At 38.8% G+C, this 18,117-nt stretch overlaps 1 protein-coding gene across 11 annotated transcripts in view; it reads left to right on the top strand.

Annotated features, from left to right (window-relative positions):
- unc-5 (netrin receptor unc-5) overlaps window positions 1-18,117 on the top strand; it is a 530,640-nt gene that overhangs the window by 495,589 nt on the left and 16,934 nt on the right. For all 11 annotated transcript variants that reach the window (XM_087349613.1, XM_087349610.1, XM_087349612.1 and 8 more), the window contains one exon: window positions 15,480-15,626. In XM_087349613.1, coding sequence (XP_087205739.1) covers window positions 15,480-15,626 — 147 coding nt within the window. The remainder of the gene's footprint in view (window positions 1-15,479; window positions 15,627-18,117) is intronic.

The following is an 18,117-nucleotide window of genomic DNA, read 5'->3' as shown; positions in this document are numbered from 1 at the left end:
GACAGACATTTACAGGTTTAAGAACTGTGTTGTTAATGACGCAACTGCCCGCAGGGGTCCACTGTTAATTTAGACGGCTGATCGATTGGTCAGAGTAACTGAGCAGAACCATTAACTCTGATAGGAGACGCTACGTTAATTAAAAGTACGTACAAGCTAACAGGAAGGGACAGGGGAAACTCAGTCATGAAAGTGAATGGATTGCGTACTTGACGATCGCTGTTCGATTCCCTGCGAAACATCATTTATGTCTTCGTCACAACGTCCAGAAAAATACGTCGGTCCACCCACCTCTTATTCAGCGGGTTTACTGTTTTTTTCTGTGGGATAAAGCGATCGGGGCGTGAAACTAACCACTCGCCTCCATATTAATGCAGATATTGAGAATGCTTTGTGCTTAAGCCCACTCCCCGCATTCGTCTGAATGACATGGGGCTTAATTAACATCAGGAACAAACTTATCTTTTGTAAGTCAATATGATAAATGCACAGTTTGATGTTTGGCCCATTAGCAGGGTTTATTTCCGAAACAAGTTGACGGTAGGATTTCAGATTCTCACGTTGGCAGGCATGAAGATGAATGTCTTATGGGTTGTTGCGCCGTATAATCTGGTAGAAGTTACCGACGTTTCAGAGGTGCTTGCTGCCTCCTCTGTACCTCTGCAATGTCGGCAAAGTCTGGCAGACTACATAGCGCAATTTCCCGGAAGACAGTCATCTTAAACTTTGCGAATTTCAGTGGCGTTTGGTTTTGGTTTTGTACGCTGAACGGAAATGAAGTTTTGGGTCCTGTAAAATTCGGAGAATTTTATGACTAGCTTCTGAAAAAAGACTCTGTTTCGTGTATTTACTCATGAACTTTCACTTGATTAGGTCTGTGTCAGTAAATTTATGTCTAGAATAAATGAATATCAATGCCAGTGAAGAGAAATATATGTTTACTCCACAGTGGAGAATGTTTTCCAACTTTTGCTTATTTTATGTTTGAATTCTTCAAATATCGTTGGCTGCTGTGAATGATCATGGTAGCTGAGTCGCGATTTTAACCATTAATCAATCTCTCATGTAACTGGGGGTCATTGTGATAGCTGTCCAGTTCCTGACCAAGTAGGGCCCATACACTGAATTGATAGATCGAACAATCCATCAATTGAGCTGTGAATTCTGTCTCATCTGATGCTCCCTTTCGCGAGTCAATTCAGGGTATTGTTTATTCCCAATACTAATCTTGCCTGGGAAAGAGACAATATTTTAGTGACCAATTTCCTCTGGTAATGCATCGGAATAACGCATATAAATAGGCAACGATATTTGCAATTCATCAGCCATAACCGTATATACTATTCAACTTAAATCGAACTCAGGACACTTTTCCGGAGTTTTGATCCTATCTTGTTCAATTTCTGGTATTCAGAAACAAGTATGCAAAGTATGGTGGAAATCGGTTCATCTGTTCTCGAACTGTAAGCGAAAAAACGCGTTAAATATCCCATACCCACAATTTTAATTTAACACGCTAGACGTAGAATATGAAGTTTTTACGTATTGTTAGATGTTATGAATATTAAATTCTGATAACTGACGCTATTGTGCCGAGAAACCATAATATTTTAACGCTGTTTATATAGTTTGAAATTTTATAAATTAGACTAGCTCCTGACGCCTCGGCAATACGAGGGTTTAAAGCCTGTTCTAAATATATGAACGAAATGCTAAACATATCAGCTTGGTTCTTTTATGAAGGGAATCCGTTTGAATGAATACTCGAGTGTGAAAAATAGCTACAGCATATGAATGAAGGCGACTTTAGAGGCGTCGGATTGGATGCGTACCGAAGTATATATTCTTTTTGAACTAGTATCATTTGATGACAATCACGTGGCCGGCACTAGAATATTCTGTCACACGGGTATCTGTCAGGGGTGTGCAGATTAATTTCTAAAGGCAATCGATTTTATTAAGAGTTTATTTAGATTCAGGAAGGAAGGAATACGAAATTATAAGAAATACACGTGTATTTTTATGTGTTTTGATCGTGATACTTCGTTTCTTGCCATAAGAGAACTCAGCCTTACCTACAATAATATTTGTATGCTTTCGTGTCATCAGTATAACAAGAGAAACTAGGTTTGATATTTGATCAACTGAGCAACTGTAAGATACTCAAGAAACGAATTGCTACATCGAATTAGTGTTATTGTAATTTGGATATTTTCAGGATGGGTTGGTAGGCGTGTTTTGTCCAAGTCCGTTTCTGCCATTTATTGGCTTCGTTAAAATTTGCTAATAAGCAAGAAAAGGGTTGCAACGGCGTCTTTAACGGGGAAGATAGGAGAAAGTTAAAAACAAAATATATTATATGAAAGAAATTTATAGTGCAAACGTATACTTCGGAACACATTATCGTCCTGAAATTTAGGGTGTGGGATCGTTAACTTTCCCCGCTCTGCTGAAACTTTTAAGATGAAGCGTCTTCATTATCCTCGGCGCACATAATTTTATCTTATGACTGTATAAAGTGAGGTCAAAATTATGCACCACGTAAAGGCTGAACTTAAACACGAAAACTCAGCGCTGGTATTCTAACCACGAATACTGGGAAACGCCCACTGGGACGACCTAGGCGTAAATGGGACAAATATTAAAATGAATATAAAATAAGTAAAATATAAATATGGCTGTCTCCTGGGTTATTGTGCATTAGTTTGGTAGAATTTTACCGACGTTTCAGAGGTGCTTGCTGCATCGCCCTGATGACGGAGGCAGTAGGTATGAAAATGATGTAAGCTTTACTTTTTCACCTTTATATTATTTGTCCACCGATACTGAATTTTATTTTTAAACCTTTCACTTATTATCTGTCCATTTTACATCGGAATTATAATCTATTTTGAATGATAATTTATTATAAACTCTCATTTTGTCTTATAATTGTAATATGTTAGATTTGAGATTTATATGGCCGTGATGATGTTCTTTTTCAAGGCTGAAGATGGAGGCAGCATGTTTCTCCGAAACGCTGGCATTTGTAGATGAGTCTACAGGGCACCAAAACTCATAAGAACATTTCACATTTGTTAAGTTATACATTCTTTAGACATTAGGACCAACAGCTGTTTCTCCGTAGTTTTCTGTTGGCTGTTTCTCCCTGTTTTATAAATACGGCAACTGTCGTACTTAAAATGTATCCATAAATGCTGTCGCGTTTACCAAAGAACGTTTTTCCTCTTTGTGTATGAGACGATGGATGGTTGTACGGGTGAATAGTTGCCAATAGGCACTAGATGGGATGTACCGCGGCTATGCTGTCTGCTTGGCACTTTGCCACTACAGGGGGATGTTCCTTTCGGCTTTCAGAGGGCTCACAACAGCGACAAATTTCTCACCGTGTTGGGTTGTGACAGGTGTCTGACTCAGAAGAGCTGATTCGCATGGCTGGCCGGGTATGTGGAGAATCACAGAGGTTTTCTGAACGTGCCTAATTGTGGTCGTCAGAAAGTTTTGATAAAAACTCTCGGCGGTTACAGTTGTTCTAAATTGACGCTGTATAGAATGTTAGCAAGACCGACATTAATATTTATACAGTGTAATCATTCAGTTATCATGTTTCCTACTGCATTAAAAGTTTAGAATGTAAATGTTTGGAATTTCGGGTTAAAGGAAAGATGGGTAATTTTTCATCCGAGGGACTCTTAGCTACTCAAGGACTGTGGCTGGTGGTGTTATGAAGCCAGTTATAATTTAAGATTGGTCACTGCGCTGGCCGCTCAAGCACGGGTTTGAATTACGCTCAGGACATGTTTGACTGCGTTATTATGTGATATCCGGGCGGATTCCCCGTCAAAATAGTCTTGCCATATATCTGTTTTAAGGCAAATCCATAATCAGTACGGACCAGCGTGCCTAATCCGTGTTAGGAGAAGTATTATACACGCAAGTACCTTAAGAGTTGACTTCTTGCCTCTCGGTCTCTCCCGCCGCGTCAAGGTCGCGCGAATAGGCGTTCTACAGAATGTTAAGAAAACATCGGTACAGTATACCGTTATTAGTAATGATTTCGCCGATTTGCTAGAACTGGTTCTGTTTTTATTTCTCCATGACGTTACTATAACGTACTTTGGTTTTTTATTTAAGGAACGAAAGTTTGGATAATAACATAGAGTAATATAAGACGACGAACTTTCTGAAGCTCGATTTTTTTATATCGAAAGCTGGCGTACACTTCGTGATCAAAAGAGCCAGTTTATTGTACAAGGAACGGGTTACAAAGCAATAAAATTGCAGACAGATTCGGATTACATATATTAATGCTGTTAATATTTTGAAAAGATGGAAGGAAATATCTTATAACAAAGGGATTTACGGATCACGAAGAAAGATGACTGATGGAAAGCGTATAAAACTGTAGACTGGCCAAAGGAGACTTGGGGAAGGATGACGTAATTACTGAATGAGATGGTGAAATAATCTTACAGCTAAGTTATACAGAGCCATCTATTGTGAACTTGAACTCTGGCGTCAATTTCCAGCTTCCGGCAAAAACTGCTATGAAAAATGTGAATTAATTTTGTCTCTGTGGAACAATGTTTGTTTCGTATCGGGAAAACCTTGTAGTGGGTCCTGCATTTTTAACGAGAAGTAACATTTGCGTACAACTTATCTATACTCGTACTAGTGCTCTGTCAGTTTGAGTTTGCGTGGCGTTGCAGCAGTTGAGTTGAAGATGGCAGCACGCGTGGAGCGCAGTGATACTCGTTATTCGGGAGCCTCTGGCCGTCCGGGGACAATGGGATACAAATAAATTATTTTCGCGTGCTTGCCACGGGTCGACGTCGAAAGATGCCTGTAACGGGTATGACTATTTTATTACTGTCGAATGAACAGATGCTAGTTCTCACTGAGTCAGGAAAGATGATCACGTGAATCCATTGTTCTGTACAAATCGATGTTCGGACCGTCAGAAAGTCTTGGTCTCAGCTTACTCTGGGCACATGCCACCGCTCTAGAGTATCCAATAGCGATAATTATAGCATCTACACGACGCCAGAACTCAGATGATCATCATCAAATGGTACGTGACATGTACGAGCAAGTAAATGTTGTTAAATGTATATACAATTTAAATGTATTTACTGTATAAAAGTGTATAAATGTTTAGGGTACTTGTGGGTTATCGGGACACATCGCTTTAAAAATAGGTTATGTTAGGTGTGTGGATAATAACTTTCAAGTATATGTCATTTATCCACACACATTAACCTAACCTAACCTATTTTTAAAGCGATGTGTCCCGATAACCCACAAGTACCATTCTTAGTAACCCAACCATTCAGATGTTCTTGGATGGATTTCTGTTTGGGTTTTTTATGCCCTGGATTCCATATTACGTTTTGCTCACTCCCGTAATCGAATAGATGCTACTTAGGGACCATATCGAACACAAATCAAACTAATCGACCCACATTACTATGATATTTCTTCGAGGCGATTTGTTTAACTTTTATAAGTGTTTTGCTAAAGATAAATATCCGAATCTCTGCCTGTAGATAGATGTTTGTTCAAGCTTGTTTGGAGGCACTCAACATTTGTAAACAGGCTTTCTCACTGATGACGCTAGATAAATCTGAACAGCGGAACAGACTGACAGGTGAAAATCTCACGTCAAGCCCTCGACTGACCACATGACTTCAAACGCTTAACACCCGTAGTGAAAAATAAGTCGCATCAGTGAGTTATGTTTTAATTAGGAATAAAATCTTGTTTTTCTACTTTTTTTTTTCTAATACACTTTGTATGTAAGTATTCCGAATATTGCATTCGGCTTTCTATACAAAAGTACGTAGTTCCAAGTGTTCCTACCAGTAATGAAAAATTGTTTTTATACTGTCTATGTTAGCAGTCAAGTAAGCTGTGGTACTGTGAAATAGAATAGTTGTATGTTATATTTTTAGATAGCAGACTCGAGATGAACTAATTATAGTTGTTTCTGGAATTTAATCTGGCATTAACTCCTTCCTAACTGTAATTTTCGTTTGATTGTCATTCAGATTTCAATGTACTTTGTCGCATTTCGAACTAATTATTATATTTTTATATATTTTTCTGCTGTCTGGCGAAGATACATGAACGTAGGTCTTTCCTTAGATCTCTCTTTGTTTATTTTTAGAAGAATCTTCTTACTGGATTCTTATGGAGTACCATTTCCTCTATAAATGACAGAGAAAATCCTTTTGTTTTATGAAAAGGCAAAATGCAAAAGTACGCGTTAGACACAACCATTTATGTGTTGTGTGGTGTGTCAGTTCGGAACACTGAGTTGAGGAAGTAGTTTGGAACACGCTCAGAAGGGGATGCTAGAATGAATAGTAGTTGTGGGGGGAGGTGGCTAGATGGCACTGCATCTAATGGCAGTAAAAGACAGAGACACTGAGTGTGTAGGAAGGAAGGTATCGTTCGTTCTCTCGATGTATTGAAACAAACGAGCGTTACAATTCGTTGAGTGAACGTGGACCAGTGGAGCTGAAAACGACATCTTAAGGATTAAATCTAACAGCCCCTTCCCCACACCCCACACCCAACTTCAGAGATACGATTACCCTCATACTCAAACGAGATACGGATAAAAATATATCATCAGCCATTTATCGCGCGGAAAACAAAATGGTACAGAAGAAATTAAATTTTTTTGCAGTCAAACGTTTAACACTACAACGATTTTTCTTCCGCCAGGACGTATTTATAAGTGGATTTCCTCCAGACATTTAATTACGATTAGGTTTGTTCTTACTTTTTTAAAAAAAAACAGTTCAGAGGTAAACTTCGTGATTAGGACTCTTGGTTCGCATTCGAGAGATCCGCTGTTCAAATCTCGACCCAATGACCGGCGATCTTCAGTCATGTCCTAGTTTCCCCCCTTCATTCCCACAACGTGAACGCTTATTTTCTCATATTTCTCCGTTTTTTGTTCCTTGATTATTCTCATCCGACGATGTATCTTAGTACTTCGTAAGTAGGCTTTAAGTTATTACAATTATATAAGCCCGTATTACCGGATATTAAAGATAAAATATGAGACGCTGTAGAATACGACGTGTATGGTCTACAGGTAGTATACCCTAAAATATAATTTCTCCGTCCTTAAGACATTAACAAAGTCTGCAGGAAAAGAAGCTGAGAAAAACAGGACGTGAGACGATGGACTTAAGTCATCTGACTCAGAAAGAGACCGGGTATTCTGACGGAAGACTCATGATTTTTCTTAATCCTTCCAGCACATACCAGCATAGTTTATTAAATCAGGCCACGACCGCTTCCTTCCGTATGTATGTTTCCCAATAATTTATTTATTACTAATCTGAGCTAACAACATTGTCAAATAAGCCAAAAGTAAAGACGTAAGTTAAAATAATTGGTGTTGTTGATGATTTGTACTGTGATTTAGCAAATATTTAATAGATAACGCTGATAATTGCAAGTCACATATTGACAAATATTAGTGTCGAGAAAAGAGCCTAAACAATTTTTAATTGTTGTACGCTTTGTCAAAATGTCAGAGGTCAGAGTGAGTTGACTTGCTGCGGAAGTCAAATAACAAACTACGTGATTTGTTGCCCCCTCCACATTTCAAACGTACCGAATCAATGCTGTGTGTGGGCTATGTATGGCCCCCTGTCAAGGAAGATACGTACTTACATACTCCCTTTCCCTGCCACACACATACCGACACATACATTACGAGCTACTAATGGATTCTGATCCCCCCCAAATCTATCCCTGTCTCTTGCTTGATTCCTACCCTCGTTTGAAACATCCCCTCCCTTAACCCAAGCTTTATCCGTTGCCATCCTTTGTCACTTACAATATTAGGGGCTGGTTTCCATTCCATATACTGACTGCTGGAGAATCGGGTACAAAATACAGCAGGCATGTTGCCTAAAGCACTTTCGAAATTACGTGATCTGTGACATGCGCGTTAAATGAGACGATGTAACGGAACGCTGGCTTCTGCGCGTCTCAAGGCCAGACACCTCGTGTTTTTGAACGAACTGTATGTGCCAGAGTCGCTTGTCCGCTTTTTGATGTTATTTCTCTCTGGAATTTCTGGGAACAGATTGGAATAGAAGTAAACGCAGCTAGAATTAAGCTTATGTTCATATTTCTTTACCTAACTGCAAAACAAATTTATAATGTAGTAAATTGTTAATAAATCCTTGGAAAATATTTCGTAGTGCAAACACATGTAGACAACGGGGAAATTAAAATTGTGTTCAGGAAGGTGTTGACAGCAGCTTAAAAGTTGGAGAGTACTTCTCCCATTTAGATAAAAGTTTTCCAGATACGAGTATAGTATTGTCGTATACAAACAATAAAATCTATTGGCCTTCCTTGCAGTACTTCCTGCCGGGAGTCGGAAAGTGACGGTTGCGTTTAACTTAATCAGTGAACGCACTGTTATTGCTCTTATATATGGGTGTGAAATTTATTTCTCGCACTAATGGAAGAGCTCTGATGATGGAGGCTACAAGAACGTCTGAAACTCTGGTAAATTTCTACCAGACTACACGGCGCTACAACCCAGAAGACAGCAATCTTCATACTCACTGCCGCGAGAACAACAAATCGTACTATAAAAGAGAAACTTGTCTCTGGCTCGGTTATTGTATTTGCTTCATATTCGTACCCAATCCACACGTTTTCTGCTCACTTTTATTCAATCCCTGTACATGCACTAAGCTATCGGTCACACCCCTAACATATTCCGCATACCTCAGTGTCTCTTACAGTTCCATTCTTTACTCTGGTTATGTCTTTTTCAGTTCTCTTTATTCTGTTCTTTCGCATTCTCTTTCCCTTTCATCCTCTATGTGCGTGCACGCATTTCTCACGCACCTAACCCTTGATGTAGCATTCCGTCATTGCTTCACTTGATTTCTCTGTATCCCTCTTTCCATTTGTGAAAATCATTGTCGTTTTGCCATTTGAAGACGAGTGATGCACGCGTTAGGGACCCGGAGTCCTGCGGAGGGGTGTCATCCCCCCTCCCTCACACACTGTTCAGCATATTCCAGCAGCTAAGAGCACGTAGTATAAGTCAAGAGCTGAGAAGGAATTGAAGATCTGCGAGCCACGCATTGCGTGAGGCGATAGGACTAGTGCAAGCTAGATGCTCTGAAAGACGGTTTTAGCGTGCGGTACAGTATACGAGAACCGTGTAGTCTGGTAGAAGTTTATTAACTTTTTAGAGGTCCCTGCTGCCTCCATCGCCAGGTCGATTATCCCTGAAACGTTGGTTAACTTTTACCAGACTCCACGGCGCTGTAACCCTAAGACGGTTGTAAGAACCTATAGGCCCTACAATTTTATTTGAATCGAAATGGAACTAAATAACTTACATTTTGGTCGCCATATTTATTGTTGTAAGTCACATGTGAAGAATGTCTGTCTGGTAGAGTTAAGTCCCGGATATCTGGTCCTGTTGGAAGACAGATCTAGTGTATAATTTACAGGAAGACTCTTTTTTCCCTGCTGACACTATATTCATAGTATAACATACTGACACTTTTGTTTCTTACTGTACTTTTCTTGTTATTAACAATAATCTGATTCGGGAGAATCTGGAAAAAATCGTCCCTTGGTGACTTCTGTTCGATTCCATTCTATCCTCACAATCTCAAGTGATGCAAAACGCCCTCTGGTATCTTTACAACCAGAAACTAAGAATAGATTAAGGCATCGGGGAATTTTAGATGGTTTGATATGCAAATGTAACACAGATTGTTAAATGCAATAAATATTCATGATTTAGTTTCCTTGCTGTTCAAATGATGGCCACGTTGTTTAAAAGCGGTATTATATTTTATTTTTATTCCCTAAGGAATTTATTACAGATCCATTTTCGTTACGCTGTCCTTACATTTTGATGAACTGTAACCTACAATGCCATGTAGTATGTGAGGACTTATGAAAATGTTTAAATAATATCTATGAAATTGAATATGTAAATCTAAATACGAATGTCCAAGTGTAAGACAGTTATAAGCTGAGTAATTCTATGATTGAAGAACATGTAATTAATTTAAGAACGTCTGCAGATATGAAGTGGATCACGTAATTGTGATATTATCTGTGCCACTGGACAGACATTAGCACAAATTGCTATGTACTGAGATAAGGAATATGCGTTTATACTGTTCTGTTACAGAACCTTCTAGATCAAGTGGAGATATGTTTGAAATTTATGTGTGTATAATTCAATTTTGTGCGAAGAATTTCTTAGTTTAATACGGTTATAAATTTATCGTCTTATTGAGAAATGATTTAAACCTTAATTACTTACAGGCCTCAATTATCTAAACCGCAGAATTGGCTATCTTGATTATGATCTTAGAGGCCCCGAACGTCGGAATCGCGGGTTCGAATCCCACTGGAATCATTTGGAAATATCATCGTTCTTCTATGTCGTGCTATGTACAGATAAAGGAATTAATGTGGGCCGATTCTATGTCTGATGAAACCTACCGAATGAATAAAAACGTTCTGAATCTGAAGAAACCAGAGACTTTCTGTTCAATTGTGATAGCTGAAGAAAACTACGTTAATTATTTTTTGTTGAAGATTTTGTAAAAGTAACTATATGTGTCGTTGGAGTCAAATTTTAGTATTTAAAATTTGCGTTCTCTTTCCCCAAATACTGAACTGTCTGAAACTATACGACTGGAGGCGACAGCCGACGCGCGAAGACATGTTTCCCTTCATCATTCGATAAAATTTTATTTAAATTCGTTGCATTAATGGTTATGTGCCTAGTTACTATACGATCAAATAGTTATATAAGTAGTTTAATTAAGACAAAATAAAATAACACGCGAATTTTTCAGTAGATCAATGAATGTGCTCTGTTAAGTGGAACTCCTTCTGTAAATAATACGGAATTTCTAAATTCCTGATTGATGCAATAATTTACTTGAACTTTGGTCATCGGGGTATCAGTCATTTGACGGAAATAATTTCCCTCGTCTTACTCGTACTGAATTGTAACAACGCGTGGACTTGTTGGTAGACACTATTGCACTTCTGTTCTGAAGATGGAATCAGTATGTTCTTCTAAAACGTTGGTATTTATCTACACGTTTATATGGCGCGGCGTTACAGCGCAGAAGTTCGCATCTATATTGTAACTGGGCGTGTAGAATTTGGCGTAACGATGGTTGGCATCTACAAAAGTTTGAAATTTAATGTGCATGTTGAACATTTTAATACAGCACGAAACTCTGAGCCAACGGTAGTCGACTTCTGTGTAATGGAAATACTTAAAAACGGAAATATGGACAAAGGTAAAGGAGAAATTAATTATTACCTTAAATATCCTCCTCCTTTGCTTTGCATTTCTTCCAGGAATTTCTTGTTAGTACTGACTTTATTCGAATTTGAGAGTCCTGTTTGTGGTTAAAATATGCAAGTATCTTGTCGCTTTGTGTTTGAAATAGCAGCACAGCTGTGAGATGTTTCGTGTTTGTGGTTCAGATGATCATGATAGCGCGAGATAAGAGTGCCCAATGGAATCGCTCGCCTGGGCTGATCCGCTGAAGCGGACGATTGCATTGCCCTCCGCCTCCCAACCTACCACTCAAGCCGACGAGGATTCTCAAAGGAAGAAAACTTTGAGTGCTAATCTTTATTGATCCTTCCTCCTTCTCACCCATTCGTTGGTTCACAGGGATGCTTATTCGCTTCCTGACTTCTCGCTCTCTTACCTAACTCCCTTGCATTTATTTTTATGTATTTTGTCTTTCTTGATAACTGGTTTTCTTTCATTCTTATCACTCACGAAATTGTTTCTTTCTATTTTCGCAAATTCTTCGCATTTCCTTGTCAACATTTTCTAGTTTGTTATACCCTTCAGTCCCCCCCCCCAAATCGTTCTGTGTGTGTGCGATGTTTATTTTGTTATGTATTGTTTATTTCTGTAAACACTGAACTTCCTATTCGGGAAGCAAATCTCGACTTTCGAGCCAGCTATTCTGATTGGTCGTGAGTGACCATGCTAACAGATTAATTAGATGTGACGACCATGTTTTTTTTATTTATTTTATTATTTTTTTATTCAGATGTAGAAGGCTGGGTCTCCATAATGCCCTCAGGGTTTCATAATAACACATGTGTTTCTGCCATTAGCAGTGGTACATCATTTGGGGGGTACAGTTTCAACTAATTACATTCTGCAGTGCCCATCTTGAGAAAGGAGTACAGGCACTTTCATCCTTTCAGGTGATTCTAAGATTAATTGTCGTAGTTACAAAATCCTCGCTGCTTCTTTGTTCTGATAGATAAGTCTAGTGCACGAACTCCCAAATCATTTCTTCAAAATACATTTTAATTATATTGCCCGCTTGCGCCTAGATATTTCGAGTTATCTCTTCTAGGTTTTTTGGCATTGATTTCTATTTTTGACGTCACGTTAAGACCGGCTTCGGAGCCACCTCAGCACTTTGTATACTTAACCAAGGACTCTATCCCTAGGGGTTAAGCAGTCGGGGACTGAAGATAACAACTTTCTTCACTATCGATATTAAGAATGCGAGGATCTGTACTTCGATTCCCTTACGTCTTCACGGGTTGTGTATAATTAAGTACAGTGTCTTCATCTATTTAACTTTTTATTGAGACGTATGCCATTTTTGTTTATAACCGTCGAGATATGCCACATTTTGGATGATTTATTAGCAATATTGTTTATGTTGTGACTAGACTTGAAAATGAGGACAGAGATGGCCCTCGAAACGCCGGCAGAGTTTAACCAAGTGACGCGGCTGCTGGCTCCAGAAGTTTTTATTAATCGTGTTTATTTGTCATGCGTTCCGGCTGCTAACAATCAACATGCTGCCGCCCGAATTATACTGCAGTGTAATGTAAACACTGGATAAACGTTCAGATGACTAAACCAAAGTTAAGTTAGGTTATATGATAAGATTTTCTTTCATAAAGCCAGGCTCTAGAATTAAGGTTTCTGGTAATGTATGTGTCCTCATGTATTACATGCTCTTTACAGAAATTATGAATATAAATAATAATTATTTCTTACTCCATTTATAATTTGTTTTATTTCATTTGCGGTTTGATCGGTATTGTTAAACACTTTGTACAGTATATCAAATCTAAAACTTCTTGACGATGGTGAAGAGTCAATTGAATAAAAATTTACTTGGATATTATCCATCGTCTAGTAATAAAACGTAAAACGACGTTTCGGAGATAGGGATTAGCTCTATCTAGTGGGCCCAACTGAGTAGGAACCTGAAGACGGAGATAGAGCCCCATCTCGTTTTACGTTTTTTACGTTTTATTACTAGACGATGGATAATATCCAAGTAAATTTTTATTCAATTGACTTTGTACAGTCTTTGACTTTATTTATTTTTTCTGCTTACCCTGAGTTGTAAGTTATTTTTATTTTTGGCGTTGGAACTTAATTTCAGTATTTTTAACGTGTATGCCCATGTCATGAAGATACATATAAAATGTTAAGAGCAGGGGCCCCTTTATCTGACGAAATTCATAGTCGTAGTCACGAAAACTCTGAGGTAGTGAAGTGTAGATAAGGCATGCCGCTAAAACTGCACCCATGCTCCATACTGTTATCCAGGGGTACTCAACATTTTCCATATCCGGGCCACATTCACCACCCATTCTTACAGACCCGCTGGCCGCAAGATTATAAATGAGAATAATTCATTAGAATTTATAGCAAAACACCACTAAATCAGGCCTATTATTACAGCATGTTAAGTTCACATATATGTGTCAGTAATTTTCTATAACAAAACCAGTCGTAAGTGTGACATTTGACACTACTACTGCTTGAACAGCCTTTCAATATCAGGTTTTACTTGAATTAGCACTCGGCCCCGAGTTTAAATCTTGGTCCGGGGGCCAGCTGTCCTGACTGAGGTTTTTCGTGGTTTTCCTCAGCCACGACTGCTTCCTTCCACATCCTTGCAAATTCATTATTCATTGTCACATGTACTCTGAGTTACTTAAAAGGTGTCGTTATACAAACTGTAAATAAATAAATAAATATTAACTTTAAAGAAGTTTATGTACGTATGTTACATTACTATAATGTATTGAAAGTCTGTAAGTCTATTAGTAGAAAATTTTAATAAGGATATATCAGTTGTAGACGCAGAGAAAATGGATAAAATTATATACATTTATATATTTAGTACTTAATTTTATGGGTAAATTTTCGACTAAAATAATATCTGTCATATATTTTGGAGTGCCGTGGAGTATTACATGTATTGGACAACCCTTTTTTACTTAAGTGTAGTCATTGGCCATGAAACATAACAAAAAAAGAGAACGAGGAAAACATAAAATGTAACCTAGAGGAAACAGACCCATTTACCGGATAAGTTGGATCTGTCGTATTGAATCTAATGAGTGGAAACGTTTCCTCCGTCCCAGGGATCAGTCCGCGTTAATCAGGTGACCGGAAATCGCCAAGGAAACTGACCATTACAGAATTATTGCAAGGGCAATTAAATCTCGCAAGCAAAGGAAGTAAAAGGGGGCTTTTCCAATCGGATAACCTGGCACACGACGCAGTGGTTTGGGTTGGGGGGGGGGGGGTGAAGTTCCAATCTAGCAAGATAATGAGTGTAAGAATGGCATACGTCGAAAAAAAAGAACAGTTAATTTTTGGACATGACAATAAGTAAGTATCTTTGAACATAGTAAAAATGCTTGTAAATAAAGTCTAATGTAGTTAAATAACGTTTACTATTTTATAGTCTAATAGATTGGTTGCATATTTATCAAATAACTTAATGAAGCAGAAATTTTTATAAGTTTGTAGTCGCTCAACCCGTCAAGAAATCTGTCGCATTATACAGAACACGAGGGTTTATGTCGTGTTCGTGAACCACGTCACTGGGCCGAATCCCGATCGAATTGATTTTAGTCCATACCCTTACACTATGTTTATTTAAAATCTGTTGTAATATTCCTCCATTTACATGTGTATCTCACAAGTGGTTCTCTTATCTTCAAGTTCTCTGGTTAAGATTTTTTATGCAATACGCATACGTACATCACCTGGAAGATGGACAAAGGATATTGTGAAAACAGACCTATAATCTGCATTCTATTGTATCACGTTAGATTACTGCGTCAAATTTACTTAAATTAATATAAAGTTGGTGGCAATCAAGTTAAGGAAACTTAAGGGGCTACTGTATTCTTATGTTTGCCAGACTGCTGACTGGTAGTCAGTGTGCATCTGGAAGGTCCTGAGATCTGCCATCTGGATATATCTTTTCTTGGTTTTCCTCTGTCTATGGTTTTCAAGTTCAAAGTTGCTAGTGCATTTTTCTCACGCAACCCTTCTGGTTTAAATAAATAAAAAATTTACTCCGTTACTGTGGTGGCCACTAAATCATAACTTCTCACATTCACTTCTTTTGTTTGTTTTTTTCCAGCGACGCGCGCAGAAGTGGAGACCGATGTTGCCCTCTACATTGGTCTAGCGGTAGCTTGTGCGGTCTTCGCTGTCGTGGCCTTCTTTATTTTCCGTCTTCTGAGAAGGAAGGGACGGGATCACAGCATGTACAACATGGCGGCTTCCGGTAAGTACACGCCGTTGGATGAAATTTGGTACGGACGTTATACCGTTGAGGAATACTCTAACATCACATTTTTCAGTGTCCTAAATTCGGTAAAACTTTCATGGCGGACGAACAAAGTGAGATTCGACAAAAATTCAGATGAATTGTATTAGAAACTAGTCTACGTTTTTAAAATTATTCTATAAAGCATTTCAGATCTAGTATGTGTACTCGTTCCTATATATGATTTTTAAATCTTATCTGGTGAATCTTGATGAAAATTACCCCTTCCCCCCCAAAAGAAACGAAATGCGAATTTTATACGTATAAATTGATAAGTCAAGTGCAAACTGATGACAGTACAGGAATGTACCGACAGAATGCGCTGTGATTATTGTGTGCAAATAGACGCATAGAATGACAGAATTACTGCCGACCTCTTTAATTAGTTGCATTAGTAATCTCGCTTTGACGGGCCCTGTAATTTACTTCAGGGATGAACCATTATATATATGTACTGAGCAGTGTAGACTATAGTTGTTGGTCTGTCACATCAAGGGAAGAGCGCGGATTAAGAATGTATGAGAAATGGTGCTTAGGAGAATATACTCAAGAGTGGTTTAGTGACAGCAGAATTGAAACAGTAATGTGTACGTATCAAACATTTCATGAGAAGTGAATACATTTTAATCAGAAATTTGGTGTAAAGAGACTACTTTGCAGACCTAGGAGCGGATGGGGGATAATATGAACACTGATATGAAGGAAGTAGATTGTGGGTATGCGGAAGGATTCATCTGGCCAGGATAGTGATTGGTGGAGAGCTGTTGTGAATAGGGTAATGAACTTTCAGGTTTCATAAAAGGCGGAACATTTTTTGAACACCTGGACGTCTGTACGTTTCTCTGTTTAATGGAGTTAAATGCCCTGTTGCAAGAACTGTCAGTCCACCAAAACTTTTCTTCGAGAAAATATTTTATTGATAGATCTGTGTGTCTATCATTGGGTTATTTAATGGCGCTGGTTCAACTTTGAAACTGTAGCGTTAGATGGAATGAGAAGATACGCAATAAATTGGAAAGGCTTTAGGAGGATTTTATCGTCGTGGTTTTTTCAAGGTCATTCGCCTGTAGCAACGAAGAACAGACAGTTCAGTTAGTTTAGCTGGTACACCGTCTGAGATCCGAACCAGATACCTCCCACATTTCATTTATTCGGTCTGTGTGTAGGAGCCAGCTTACTATACGCGCAAGTTTTCCTAAGATTTCCTTTCCTAGTTGCCCCATTTGATGCCTGGCCGCGATCATGCATTCTTATAACAGTGAAGAAAACATGGATACAATACTCCGTTGTTATAAATGGTATATTTCTCCTTACTGTGAATTACTTTGTTAAACGTGATTGGCTTGGTGTTGGCCACTGCTGACTTGTCATCGCACGCGGTGCTGTGGGCAAATGGCCGAAGTATAGTAGCTGAACATGTTTCCTTCCGGACTCGACTCGTATATACAGAAACCATTCTACGTTCTGACATTCATGCTCGCTCGACCAAAGATAACCTGCTAGTACAGTATTGTATGTGTAAGGTGGATGAATGTGTTTTGGTAGGGAGTGTACCGTGGCTGGCTGTCAAGAGATCTGATGGCCTCCACAGCTTCCCGGTTCTCTTCACCGCAGGCCCATGCACCTCATTAAACCAACAAACTGTCAGATTTCAGCTTCGTCCTCACACCCTTCAGTACGTCCCCTCCCTCTTGAACCACCCCCTATTTTCTCTCCACACGCGCCTCTCTGGCCTTATAATTAGGCTCCGTGTCACTCACTTTCAACGGTTATTTTTGGGGTGAGTTCTACTTTTGAAAATAGAGACTCGAATATGTTAGGCATTTTAATAGGAAGCTGAACACGTTACACCAACGTGCGGCGAGAATAAGTAAGCTTTGCTCTATGAAATGACAAATGAGGTAGATATATTTTTCTTTCCCTTCAACCTCTGTTATTTTTGTGTGAAATTTGAACGTATTTAATTGAGCGTCATCATAATTATAAAAGAGTAACCCGTTTCGTATAGGCTTGTTTATTACGCATGCGGAGGTCAGGCGTGCATAGAGCAAAAGTGGCTTCAGGTAATTTGAATGAACCTAGTTGGTATTCAGGATGAGTTGAGCAGGCAGCTAGCCAAAAAAAAAAGTATCTGCTGTGTGATCTTGTGACCCAGCGTTTCGGCAGACATTGTAGTTGTCATCTTCAGGGTGAGTACGTAATGTTTGGGCGTTTTTAGAAGCCGTATATAAGACAGGAAATCGGCACCATCAAATCCATCACTGCCTGCTGCTTGCCATAAATAAGGCTTCCAGCAACGCGGAACCATCATATACTCACCCTGAAGATAAAACTTTTAATGTTTGTCGAAACGTTGTGTAATTTTAAATATTCCTCTCGGCTTATCTTCGAAACCCGAAGTTGTACAGTGAATTACGGGAGTGAACACGTAAGGAGAAATGGTTTCTTG

This window comes from Zootermopsis nevadensis, unplaced genomic scaffold (genome assembly GCF_977971745.1).
Source record: "Zootermopsis nevadensis isolate Lab colony 2312 unplaced genomic scaffold, Znev_1.0 Znev_ptg000016l, whole genome shotgun sequence".
Lineage (NCBI taxonomy): Eukaryota > Metazoa > Arthropoda > Insecta > Blattodea > Termopsidae > Zootermopsis > Zootermopsis nevadensis.
The sequence above is the reverse complement of the archived record's forward strand: the minus strand, read 5'-3'. Positions and strand labels throughout refer to the sequence as shown.